Here is a 14,285-nt window from a genome sequence, read left to right on the forward strand (position 1 = left end):
CAAACATATCTCTCTCTCTCAAAAAAACTTCACTGATCCAATCCTCCCTGTTACCTAGCATCCCACACCAGTCTACTTCCCTGGCTAAACTCCTTGAGAAGGTGATCTGTAGTAGATGCTTTCATTTCCTATTTTCTCACACCCTACTTAACTTTCTACAATCTGGTTTCCAACTTTATCATTCAACCAAAACTGCTTTCTTTAATTATCAAATCTAACAGTTTCTTCTCACTTCTTATGCTTCTTGACCTTCTTTGCAATCACCCTCTTTTCCGTGGTCTTGATACTTTCTTCTAGGTTTTTGTAACGCTACTTTCTCCTGTAGTAGAAATCCTCCAAGGAGGTTTTCCTCCTAGTTGTCTGACCTGCTCCTTCTCAGTCTATTGTTTCAACTACATTTTAAGTCATGCTTGCTAAATGTGGGTGATCGCCAGGACTATGACCTTTTCTGTTCTTCCTCTACATTATTTCATTTGATGATTTTCTTAGCTTCCATAGCCTCAACTATTATTTTTATGCTGAAGTTTCTTAGATCTACTCATCCAGCCATAACCTTTCTCTCCTAAAACTCCCAATTCATATCTCCAATTGCCTATTGGACATCTCCCACTAGATGTCTCATAGACATCTTACATTCAGCATAAGAAAACTTGAATTCATTATCTTTCATTCCAGACCTCTTCATTTCCAAATTTCCCCATTACTATTGATATCCTCCCAGACACCCAGTTTCATGATCTGGGTATCTTCCTTGATTCCTCATTTGCTATTACTCCCATAAGCCCAACTGTTTCAGAGTCCTATTGATATTGCCTTTTTAACATCTCTTGTTTATGGGCCCTTCCCCCTCTGACACTGCTAGTAACCTGGTTCAGGTCTCATCTTCTCATACTTGAACTATTGCAATAACCTTTTAGTTGGTGTCCTGGTCTCATCTTATCCACTCTAGTCCACCCTCCACTCAGCTGACAAATTTTCTAATCATTTCACCCTCTGGTTAATATTATAGCTTATACTAACTTTAAAATTCCCATTTTAGAATATTTCTTCTATCCTAGGGATATTCTTTCCTTTTAGCGAAACTAGATTCCCTTTCTTTCCTCTTGTTTCAATCCCTCCCTTTACTTCCTCATACATTCTCCTGAAATCCTTCTACCTGATAAACTAAAGGAGTTATTTTCCTTTTATTGTTAACCTTTCTTTTTTTTAGGTTTTTGCAAGGCAAACAGGGTTAAGTGGCTTGCCCAAGACCACACAGCTAAGTAAATTATTAAGTGTCTGAGATCGGATTTGAACTCAGGTACTCCTGACTCCAGGGCCAGTGCTTTATCCACTATGCCACCTAGCCTCCCCTATTGCTAACCTTTAACTTGGTTAGGGTACAATACATATTTCCTTTTATGTTACTCTTCTACTCTCTCTTTTTATGCATCTTTCCATTCTGTAGTTTAATTCCCCCCAAAACCACTGATTCCCTATAGGCCAGCGATGGAAGGTTTAGACCATGATGTTTCAGACCTGGTTCTTTATCATCACTTTTATTTGATTTTCACACACTTACCCTTGACTCCTTATGTACTTTTATAAAGAAATCTCCTAATGATCTTCTCTGATCAATTATTTAGTTGTTTTCGTTAACCCTATAGTTGTCTCCTTTGAAATTCTTTTCTTCCTTTTTAACCTGGAAGAATTCATTTTGTAGACTCTGCCTTCATTGGTTGCTCTATTTGCTTACCTGTCTTGTATTTCTGTTGTTTGGGATATTTGAAAAGCAAATAGCCTGCTCAGGACTGGTTTTTTTTGCAGAAATGCTTCAAACATTTTTTTCATTGATGATTAGATTTAGATTTCACCTCACACCATACTCAATAAAGTCCAGTGGCTTCCTATCACCTTCAGGATAAAATGTAAAATCTTATTTGGCATTCAAAGCCTTTTATAGTCTTCTTTTTCCAGATTTTTTTATCCCCTATACCACCCCCCCCAACAACCCCATAATCTTTGATCCAATGACACTAACCTCTTTGCTATTTCATGAAATAAGGCATTTTATCTTTCAGCTCTTGACATTTTTTTGGTTGTTCTCCATGCCCAGAATGTTCTTCCTTATCTCTGTCTTTTGGCTTCCTTCCTTTCTAACCCAACTGAAATCCCACCTTCTCCAGAAAGCTTTTCTCCCAATCTCTCCTAATTTTAATGCCTTTTAAATCAAAGCTATTTATTGTCATATGAAAACATGCTCTAAATCACTATTGATTAGAGAAATGCAAATTAAAAAAAATTCTGAGGTACCATCTCATACCTGTCATACCTGTCAGATTTACTAATAATGACAGAAAAAAAATGATAAATGTGGGAGATGTGGTAAAACTGTGACATTAATGCATAGTTGGAGTTGTGAACTGATCCAAGCATTCTGGAGAACAGTCAAGCATTCTGGAGAACAGTTTTGAATTATATCCAATCTTTGACCTGGCAATATTAGTGCTAGAATTATATCGCAAAGATATTTTTTTTAAAAAGAAAAAGAATATATATATATATATATATATATATATATATATATATATATATTACATTTATAGGAACTCATTTAGTGATGACAAAGAATAGGAAATTGAGGGGATGCCCAATAATGGGGAGGCTGAACAGGCTCGGGTATATGGATATAATGGAATACTTATTGTTGCTATAAGAAATGATGAGCAGGCAGATTTCAGAAAAATCTTGAAAGACTTACATAAACTGATGCTGAGTGAAGTGAGTAGAACAAAGACATTGCACACAGTAACAGTAATGCTGTGCAATGATCAACTATATTTGACTTAGCTCTTCTCAGCAACATAACAATACCAGACAATTCCAAAAGACTCATGATTAAAAATGCTATCTATCTCCAGAGAAAAAGTTGATGGAATCTGAATGCAAACTAAAGCATACTATTTTTACTTTTTGTTTTTTTTCCATGTTTTTTCCTTTTGTTCTGTTTCTTCTTTCACAACATGACTAATGTGGAAATATGCCTAAATAATTGCCCATGTATACCTATGTCAGATTGCTTATTGTCTTGGGAAAGAGGGAAGGGAAGGAGGGAGGGAGAAAAATTTGGAACTCAAAATCTTTCAAAAAATGAGTATCAGAAATGAAGCCTCTAAACAGATCCTAAAGTGACATAACCTATCAAAAAACAATGAGGGGCAGTTAGGTGGCACAGTGGATAGAGCACCAGCCCTGGAGTCAGGAGTACCTGAGTTCAAATCCAGCCTCAGACACTTAATAATTACCTAGCTGTGTGGTCTTGGGCAAGCCACTTAATCCCATTTGCCTTGCAAAAAAAAAACAACTAAAAAAACAATGAAACAAGTTCTCAATTCAAGACATCATGGGGGAATTTCGGGAAAAGTCTGTCTCACATAGGGTAAAAGGTAAGTATAGCCCAGTGAGGGCAGGAGAGCTAGAAAACCACATCTTAGTCACAGTGCAGCTCAGGTTCAGATTCAGCAAGCCAGTGATGCACAAGCCCAGCAATGAGGTTTCCCACTCAGTTCAGAAGACAACCCCCAGGGAACAGAGTTGGGTTATCCTAACCAGGAACAAACTTCTAGTACCTGAAACACCATAGGCAATGTCATAGGCAAATGGTAAGCCAGGGACCAGATGCCTGTCCCCAATAGAAAAAGTTTGGGACTACACACTCTCTTTGGCTTTGGCAGAGCTCAACCATCAAAATGAACCAAAAAAAAAAAAATTACTATTTTGATAGGGATGCTAAAAATGCAAAGCAATGACAAAATGCCTACATATGAACCCTTAAAGGATTTACTTTTTATTTTTTACAAGGCAATGGGGTTAAGTGACTTGCATAAGGTCACTTAGGTAATTATTAGGTAATTATTTAGTGTCTGAAGCCACATTTGAATTCAGGTCCTTTTGACTCCAGGACCAGTGCTCTATTCATTGCACCATTCAACTGCCCTAAAGGGGTTTTTGAATTGGTCTCAAATCCAAAAAGACCTTGTGGAAGTATTCAAAAAGGATTTTAAAAACCAAAGAAAAGGGGAAGAAGAAATCTAGATAAAAGAAATGAGAGTCATGCAGGAGAATTGTGAAACACTGACTGAAGAAAACAATACCTTTAAAAGTAAAATTGGCCAAATGGAAAAGGAATGAACTCATCAAAAAGTAAAATCAATCAACTGGAAAAGGAAATACAAGAGTTAACTTAAGAAAATAGAATCCTAAAAATTATAACTGGGCAACTGAAAACTCATGAGACACCAAGATTTCATCCAACAAAACCAAAAAGTTAAAAAATTTGAAAAAATATAAAGCACCTCTTGTCCTGGGAACAAACCTGGAAAATAGATCCAGAAGAGATAATTTATGAATTATTGGTCTACCTGAAAGCCATGATCAGAAAAAGAGCCTAGACAATATCATGGAAATTACCTTGGAAAAACTGTTCTAATAAACAAGAAGATAATATAGTCTTTGGAAGAATTCATCAATCATCCCCTGAAAGAGCTCACAAAATAAAAAACTCCAAGGAATATTGTAATCAAATTCCAGAATTATCAACTGAAGCAGAGCTACCATCAGGATTATACAGTACTGAGCAGCTTCAAAGGGCAAAGGAGCTTGGATTACAACCAAGGATCAACTACCCTGAAAAATCTAGCATTTTCTTTCAGAGGAAGAAATGAACTTTCAATGAAATAGAGGACTTTCAAACTTACCTAATAAAAGGAACAAAACTGAATAGAAAATTTGATCTTCAAATTCAAGATGCATGAGATGAGTAAAAAGATAAATAGAAAGAAAAAAATTTAGACAATAAGTCTAAAGAAAAATGTTAATCAAGACTAAATGGAAAGACAATACCTGTAACTCTTGAGAACTGTAGTTCTCTTAGCACAGTTGAAAAGAACATAATTAGACAGAGGGTATGGGTAAAAACTAATGATGTGATGAGGTTTACAGCTCTTGAGAATTATACCTCTATCAGAGTTGAAAGGTGTATATATACTGACAGAGGGTGTGGAGAAAAGTCAGGTGTGAAAAAAGGATATTACCTTTTGACCAAGCAATATCACTGCTTGTGATCAAAGAGATCACAGGAAAGGGTAAAAAAAAACAAAACAAAAAAAACAACTGACATGTACAAAAATATTTATAGCAGCTCTTTTTGTAATGGCAAGGAGTTATTAATTAAGGAAATGCCCATTAACTGGGGAATGGCTGAACAAACTGTGGTATATGAATGGGATGGAGCACTATTGTTCTTAATTTTTAAGATATCATGAGGGGCAGGACTTCAGAAAAGCCTGGAAAGACTTGCATGAAATGATGCTTAGTGAAGCAAGCAGAACCAAAAGAAGACTGTATACATTAACAGCAACACGGGTGATGATCAACTGTGATGGACCTGCTCATCTCAGCAAAATAATAATTAAAGGACATGGGATGGAAACTACCATACACATTGAGAAAAGGAACTATGAAGTTTGAATGCAGACCAAAGCATACTATTTTCAATTAAAAAAATTTGTTTTATGCTTTTTGTTTTCCTTTCTCTCAAGGTCTTTTTTCCTTTTTGTTCTGATTCTTCTTTCACAGCATCATTAATATGGAAAAATGTTTAACAAAGTTATCATGTATAACCTAGATCACATTGCTCTCTGTCAGGGAAAGGGGGGAAGGGAAGGGAGGAAGAAAGAAAAACCCAAAACTCAAAACTTAACCAAAAATGACTTTTGAAAACTATCTTGGCATGTATTTGGAAAAGTAAATTTTAAAAAAAAGGAAAAGGCTTATTCTGGGAGATGAAGGTAGAAGCATAGAGGATAATTAACACTACATGAAGAGGAAGAACTCTATTATAGTAGAGGGAAAATAGGGAGAATATAAACACTGAGTAAATCTTACTCCCAACAGATTTGACTTAAAGAGGGAATGATATACATCCCCAATTGGATTAAGAAATCTATCCTACAGAGAAAAGGACAATGTGAGGCAAGCAGCAGTCAAAAGCAAAACACTGTTGAGGAGGAATGGTGGGGGGGAGAAAAATACAAATAGGGGGAAGATAGGATGGAGGGAAAGAAAAAATTTTTGCACAAATAAAATCAATGCAATCAAGATTAGAAGGAATGCAGAAAGCTGGGAAACAATTTTTTTTAAAGTTTTTGCAAGGCAATGGGGTTAAGTGGCTTGCCCAAGGCCACACAGCTAGGTAATTATTAAGTGCCTGAAGCCAGATTTGAACTCAGTACTCCTGACTCCAGGGCTGGTGCTCTATCCACTGCAGCACCTAGCCACCCCTGGGAAACAATTTTCAAAGATAGTGTTTTTGATAAAGAACTCATTTCTAAAACATATAGAGAACTGAGTCTAATTTTTAAGAATACAAGACATTCCCCAATTAATAAATGAGCAAATAATATGAACAGGCATATGAAGATGAAGAAACTAAATCTATCTATAGTCACATGAAAAAATGCTTCAAATCATTAGGATTAGAAAAATACAAATTAAAACAACCCTGAGGCACCACCTCATACCTATCAAACTCTCAAAAAATGGAAAATGATCACTATTGGAGAGGATATGGGAACGGGACACTAATGCCCTATTGGTGGAGTTGTGAACTGATTCAACCCTTCTGAAAGCAATTTGGAACTATGCCCAAAGGATAATAAAACTGTGATCTGACAATATCAACCCTAGGTTTATATCCCAGAGATCTAAAAAAGAGGAAGACCCACATATACAAATATATTTAAAGCAGTTCCTTTTTTTTGTGTGTGTGGTAAAGAACTGGAAATTGAGGGGATGCCCATTAATTAGGCAATGACTGATCAAATTATGTTACATGGATATAATAGAATACTATTACTTTGTACAAAATCATGAGCCAGTCCAGAAAGACTTGCATAAACTGATGCTGACTGAACTGAACAGAACCAGGAGAACATTGTACACATTAGCAACAACAATATGAGATGATCAACATTGATAGCACAGTTTCTCTAAATAGTTCAGTGATCCAGGACAATCCTGGGTGACTTCTTATGGAAAATGCCAACCACATCTGCAGAAAAAAGTATGGAATCTGAATGCAGAGGAAAGCAATACTATGTTCATTTTAAAAAACTTCTTTGATGTTGTTTCTTATTTCCCCACCCCCACACCTTTGTTTCTAATTCTCCTTTCACAACTGCCTAATGTGGAAATATATATTTTTTTAGGTTTTTTTTTTTTTTGCAAGGCAAATGGGGTTAAGTGGCTTGCCCAAGGCCACACAGCTAGGTAATTATTAAATGTCTGAGACCGGATTTGAACCCAGGTACTCCTGACTCCAAGGCCGGTGCTTTATCCACTATGCCACCTAGCCACCCCCCTAATGTGGAAATATATTAAACATTATTGAACATGTATAACAACCTATTTCAAATTGTTTGCTGCAATGGGGATGGGGAAGGAAGGAGAGGGAAGGAAGGTGGTGGAAAAATGTGGAACTGAAAAGCTTCCAGAAAGATAAATGTTAAAAATTATCTTTGCAAGTAATTGGAAAAAATAAAAAAACGAATATTGAAAATTGCAATTACATTGTAATTGGGAAAAATTATTAAATTGAAAAATAAAATGAAATTTAATTAGAAGAGAATAAAAATTTACTGTTTTTCCTCTGTTAATTATTTTGTACTTATCCTCTATATAACTTGCTTGTTACTATTTGTTGGTTGGTTCATTAAAATTGTGAACTCATTGAGGGGAGGGACCATCTTTTGCCTTTTTTTGTACACCTAACTGTTAGCACAGTGTCTGTGTTTCACAGAAGGTACTTAATTTACTGACTGATTAGCTGGCTTGGGTTGAGTCTTGAGCTCCTTTGCTCTCTGTTCACATTATTCCATTTCATCTTGTGGTTTCTGGAGGGTTCTTTAGATTTCCTATCCTTTCAATTTGAAGGTCTTTCTTGATTGTCTGTAAAATTTGTTGTTCAATTTAAACACTAGGTGTCTTGGATTTTGCAGCATAGAAATTTTTCTCCCTAGAGAGAATGTGTGAATTCTTTCAATTGGCACTTTGTTCTTTATGCTGTTTAGTCATTTTCAGTTGTTTCTGACTCTTCATGACCCTATTGGGATTTTCTTGGCAAAGATACTGTAGTGTTTTGCTGTTTCTTTTTCAAGCTCATTTAAAGATGAAGAAACTGAGGCAAAAAGGGTGCGAGGCCTGATTTGAACTCAAGAAAACAAGTATTCATGACTTCAGGCCTGGTACTTTATCCACTGCACCACTTAGCTGCCCAGCATTATGTTTTGGGAAACAAGTATTCTCTTTGTACCCAATCTTCAAGATTAATATGTTTGGCTTTGATAAGAGATCTTTTGATTTCATAGGTGTTTTCTTTTAATACTTTATTTTTCACTTCTCTTCTCCAAATTGTCCCTTACTTAAGAAACTTGGGGTTCCAAATTATCTTCTTTTTTTGTTCTTTGGAGAGGTTTTGCCATTGTGGATTCAAGTTTTTCTATGGTGCCAATTATTCTACAGTTCAGGTCATAAAGTCTCTTTTCACAATTCATATTTCTCTTAAACTATTTGGGAACATCCTGCTATAGTTCAATGTTCTCTTGAGAATCCAAAGGTTTGTCTGCCTCAACAGGTATTGGTTCATTTTCCTTTGTTCTATACTACTTATTATAGGATGTCTGAACTTGTGGTGATGTGCCAGAGGTCATATTCTTTTTGATATTAAAATCCCACTGAGCTTATGCTCAAAGTATTTAACAAAATATTTTTCTGATATCTTTGTCAATCTTTTCCTTCAGTGCTCACTTCCTTATTCCTTCTCCACTTTCCCTAGGATTGAACCTTAAGTGCTTACAGATGAACTTCTCATACTGGGGAATTAAAATTTCACTAGTCTTGATCTCTACCTCAAAATATCTTTTCAGGCAGTAGAAGACAGAAATGACCACAGGTAGATGGTCTCTCCTACCCTTATTTTTTAGGTTTTTGCAAGGCAGATGGGATTAAGTGGCTTGCCCAAGGTCACACAGCTAGGTAATTATTAAGTGTTTGAGACTGGATTTGAACCCAGGTACTCATGACTTCAGGGCCAGTGCTTTAACCACTGCGCCACCTAGCCGCCCCTCCTACCCTTATTTTTTCAGCTCTGATAGAACTTCATCCATGCTGCCCATGGCTGAACAACAATGAAACATAGTGTGCTGCCTTGCTGCAGTTCTAATCAGAATAGGTTTCTGACTTTTGGTTTCCCCAAGGTGCAAAAGTCAGGAGAGTGGAAGGCAGAGATGATTTGTACTATAAACTCATGAGTTTATCTGAGCAACTCTGACAGAGCATGGTGATTAATGGGAAGGAAGTACTGACTGAACTCATTAAGGATTAGCTGTCTCTGCTGTTAGTTCATTGGGTTGTTAACCTTCTTAAGGTTCTTAGTGTCTTAGACCAGTAGAATCAAACTCAAATAGAAACAATTCTCAATTTTTATTTATTTTGTTAAATATTTCCTAATTACATTTTAATCTTGTTTAGGCATATAGTAGGTTGCACAAGGCTGTGAGATGTGTTTTTGAAATCTCTAGCTTAGATTATGGGCCCAGTTGAACTTGCTTTATCCTCAAATAATTCTTACTTTGGAGAGGTCTGAGAAGTTGTGAGGATTGGATAAAATGTCTCCAATCTAGCCCTTAATCTTATTGGTGATGTGACCTAGAATATCTCCCCTTATTCAAACAGTAACCATGTCTTATGTATTGGAATTCCACAATATATGTCACATCCATCCCCCCTTTCTCTCTACACATTAGACTCCTACCTTCCTCACTAGTTGTCTTGCTTCAGTCTCTTTTCTCTCTAATCATTTCTTCCAGAGGCTGCTAACTGATATTAGTTATAGCACAGACCTGGTCATTGTTCCCCATATCAAGAAGCTTCAGTGGCCTATTGCCTATAGGATAAAAATGAAACTCCATTTTTTTTTGTTTTTTTGTAAGGCAATGGGGTTAAGTGGCTTGCCCAAGGCCACACAGCTAGGTAATTATTAAGTGTCTGAGGCTGGATTTGGACTCAGGTACTCCTCACTCCAGGGCTGGTGCTCTATCCACTGCACCACCTAGCTGCCCCTCAATCTGTCTTTCTGACTGACTTCACATCACTTTGCCACATGAGCTCTCTCTCTCTCTCCATTCCAGTCAAACTTGTCTACCTTCTGTTTCCCTCTTTGTACTAGCTGGTCCTCCTGCCTAGAATGATCTCCCTCTTTTCCTCTGACTTTTGGCATTCCTAGAGCCTTTCAAGGCTCTGCACAAATAATACATCTTTCATGAAACCTCTCCTGAGCTCCATGACTAATTATTATTATTATTGTTGCTGTGACCTTTCACTAGACCATAAGCTCCTTGAGGGTCTAGACTGCAGTATTTTTTTTGTATCCTTAGTACCTGGCCCATAATAGGTATTTAATAAATGTTGATAGTTAAACTGGCCATTAATTTTGGCAGCATCTCAGTGACTAAATTATAGGACAAGCATTAAGAATATCGTGTCTGTATGTGTTTGGATAGTTTTCTCTTTTTTTAAAAAACTGGACCAGTTTTATATTAAAATTCTTTACCACCCATTCTACCCTAATTTGGACAAAAGCCTCTGAAGAATAGTTACCTATAAAAAGAGTATGGTTGCACTAATAAACCTTCTTGTGACTGCTACTCTAATTCACAAGTGAGACAGAGACATTCAAAGTTATTTTTCTTTACAGGTCACATCAGAAGCTTTCTACAGACTCATAGTTCAGAAGAGTGTCCTCTTTTCCCACAGACACAAACTTTTACTAAATAAGAGAAAGAGAACACTAGGTTTTATTTTGTGTATTATTTCCCCTCCAGATCACAAATACAAGCATGCATAAACATGCTCAAGATCAACTATCAATCAAATATGTTTAATACTACTTATTCTGAAAGTCAGTAGGAAATCTATTTTCTATTTAATGAGAGACATTTATAAATTCAGCTCTAAAATGTTTATTTTCAAGATATGATTAAATATATATTTGATGGAATTTAATTTTTGGGGTTAAAACATCTTCATGTAAGATAGATTCTTCAGGATAATTAATTCTATCATATAGCTGAAATTTATTAAGTTTTCCATATTAGTTTTTCCTTTAAGAATTTAAGATTTTAATGTAGTCACAATCCTTATATTTACCTAAGAGAAGTATTTCCCAAAATAATAATGTTTTTCTGGTGTACCAGATTAACACCATTAAACACTTAGCACAAAAGGAAAAAAAAATTTCTAAATCCAAGCAAACTGAGGTTGTAAAACCTAGAGTTTACATATTTAACTTCATAACAAGGCTCCTGAGATACCCTTTTAAGATTCTCAATTAAAAATGTTTTCTACTCAGCCCTAGAATTTATACTGGTTGTTGATCAAACTTATAAAAATAAATTATTAATATACAACAAATACAACTTGAAACCAAGATTGCTTATAGATATGCCAGACAAGATCTCCTAAGAAAGGGTTCTATTTGGGTATAAGGGGCTACTGTGATGAATGATGGGGCTACAAAGAGATTAATGAGGGCACAAAGATCAAAAAACATTATTTTAAAAATATTTCTTTATTATTCTTTTGCTTTGAGGTGGCTCAAGTAAAAGGGAGAAGTTTAAAAATAATATATCAGAAAGAGGTAATGTTCAGATAAGAACAAATACCATTAGAATGTTATCAGACATTTATTAATGTCATCAAAACTCTTCTTTAAGAAGAGTCAATAGAGCCAATTCCATAGAAAAATTTATGGTTTGCAAAAACCAGTTGACATACCTGGCAAAGCAGTTATGAAATCTCTCTGTAGCATGGGTTTGAGGTATGAGTTTATATGTCCATGCTGGTAGTGACACATCTGGGATATGAGATGTTCCACAAATTCCACCTGGTCAGACTCTGACCACTGTTCAAAATACTTGACGCACAGCTCCTTCTCCTTCTCATAGCTTGCAGAGAGTTTCCTTTGCTTGGGCACAATCATGCTGGAAGTTCCATTGGCAAGTTTTGTCTAAAGAAGGGAAATAATAAAACATAGGAAAAGAAAAAACTCAGGAAAATTTATAACATTTTGGAAGGCATGTACTAGGCAAATGCCAGAATGATACATCTTATCACATCACTCTGTTAGTTTTGGATATTACTATACACTATCATTGTGTGGAAAGGGCATGAGAAAGACATATTAAATAGGAAATTGCCTTTTTGCTAAATGTAGTAATCCAAGAGAAACCATGTTAAACAGGCCATAGAAGAGAACACTGAAGATAAGAGTTTTGTTTATATCTTTCTGTCAGGTACAGCTCTGTTTTTAGTCTTGTCCTTCAGTCTTCTACACTGTAGATGTTTAACAGATGTTTGTTGCATTGAGTTGAAAATACTCCAGTACTCAATTTCTTAGTATAAAGGAAGAAAACCTTGGAAGAAAACCTTTGGGTAAAGAAGGATTTACAAGTATTTACAAGGCTGTGCTGAAATTTCTAATAACTTTATGTCAAAAATTCAAATTCTATCTTCGAGGTTACCTCTCTTTTTTTTTAGGTTTTTTTGCAGGACAAATAGGGTTAAGTGGCTTGCCTAAGGCCACACAGCTAGGTAATTATTAAGTGTCTGAGACTGGATTTGAACTCAGGTACTCCTGACTCCAGGGCTGGTACTCTATCCACTGCATCACCTAGCCGCCCAGAGGTTATCAAAACAAAAAAAGTCTCCTTTTTCCTTTAATGAAAACCTCATTTTTATACTTTAAAATACTTTTATACTTTATACTTTTATACAATTGTCACTGTATTTGTGCTATTGATTTTAAACTAGCTTTCAAACTTTAGAAAAGTTTTATGTTTGCTATGGGTAAAACAGATGATCATCTAGTGAAGAGTGTCTTTTAGTAATGAGTCTCTCTGAGCTGCTCCTCAGATGATGAGTCCATTCTGTTTCTAAATTAGGTATCAATGACAGCAAACAGAAGTGACCCTAGGTTCTCATAGGCTGAAATGTAGAGTACTTCAAGTTATGGCAAATCCTCCCATCAATATAAAATACTGTATTTAAAAACATTTTTATTGGAATTAACATATGAAAGTTCTCTGATAATGTGCTTTTAATACGCAATTATCTTTTTTTCTTAAAAGTTTTTTGCAAGGCAAATGGGGTTAAGTGGTTTGCCCAAGGCCACTTAGCTATGTAATTATTAAGTGTCTGAGGCCAATTTGAACTTGGTACTCCTGACTCCAGGGCCAGTGCTCTATCCACTGTGCCACCTAGCCTCCCCCTATACAATTATCTTTTAAGAAAGTTTTGACTTTCTTGAGATATAATCAATTTTGAGGTATAATCAAGCAATTTTTCAAAGTTATTTTGGTAGCTCTAGCATAATGCTGAAGGCAACTCAAATTTTAGGGGTCAGAAGAGAAACCTCCTAAAATATAGCTCACTTGGTCACAGAGGAAGTAAGCAACATACCCAATGGCTACAACAAAGTGAATGTTGCAAAATTACCAAAAAAAACTAGTATGGTCTCAAGGCAACTAGTAATTCATTGGAGAAAGTTCAGAGTCAAGAAGACCTGAGTTCAAAACTAACTTCAAACACTTACTAGCTATGTGTCTAAGCAAATACCTTTAATCTCTGTCTCAGTAAAATGGAGGTAATAATAAGCACCCTTCTCTCAGGGTTGGTGTGAGCGCCAAATGAGATATTATAAGTAAAATGTTTAGCACAATGCCTGGCATATAGCAGATTGTATGTAAATAAGAGAGTTAAACTTCTCCAATTCCTGGCTGAGGTAGAAAGTCCATGAATGTGGAAAATGACAAAGATTTTCAGATTTTTCTCAATGCACTGATTGTCTTCACTGGTTTTTCTTCCTATAAAATATATTTCTTGTTATATGGGATAGCTCTTTGGGTAAAGGAAGGGGAAAGATACTGGAAAAAATTTACATGATGTAAAACAAAAAATAAGGGGGGCAGAGCCAAGATGGCGACAGGAGAAGATCCTCTCTTGGGTGCTTTCTCTCTGGTATTTCCAAAATTATAAAATAAGGACTCTAACTAAATTTTCAAGAGACAGAACCTACAGAGGGATCCAGTGAGGCAATTCTCCAGGCCAAGGTAACCTGGAAAACAGTGGAAAGGCTCCACTCCACGGGGTTGGAGGGGAAGCTGCCAGAGTGAAGAAACTTCAGCCTCTCA

At 36.0% G+C, this 14,285-nt stretch overlaps 1 protein-coding gene across 18 annotated transcripts in view; it reads right to left on the minus strand.

Annotated features, from left to right (window-relative positions):
- The window catches only part of BTRC (beta-transducin repeat containing E3 ubiquitin protein ligase), a 220,775-nt gene that overhangs the window by 42,249 nt on the left and 164,241 nt on the right, over positions 1-14,285 (minus strand). For all 18 annotated transcript variants that reach the window (XR_012477907.1, XR_012477908.1, XR_012477906.1 and 15 more), the window contains one exon: positions 11,872-12,103. Coding sequence is in view for 15 of the 18 variants with exons in the window: in XM_074233875.1 (XP_074089976.1) it covers positions 11,872-12,103 (232 nt within the window). In the remaining 3 variants the exon portion in view is untranslated. The remainder of the gene's footprint in view (positions 1-11,871; positions 12,104-14,285) is intronic.

Source organism: Macrotis lagotis, chromosome 4 (assembly GCF_037893015.1).
Source record: "Macrotis lagotis isolate mMagLag1 chromosome 4, bilby.v1.9.chrom.fasta, whole genome shotgun sequence".
NCBI classification, from domain to species: Eukaryota; Metazoa; Chordata; class Mammalia; order Peramelemorphia; family Peramelidae; genus Macrotis; species Macrotis lagotis.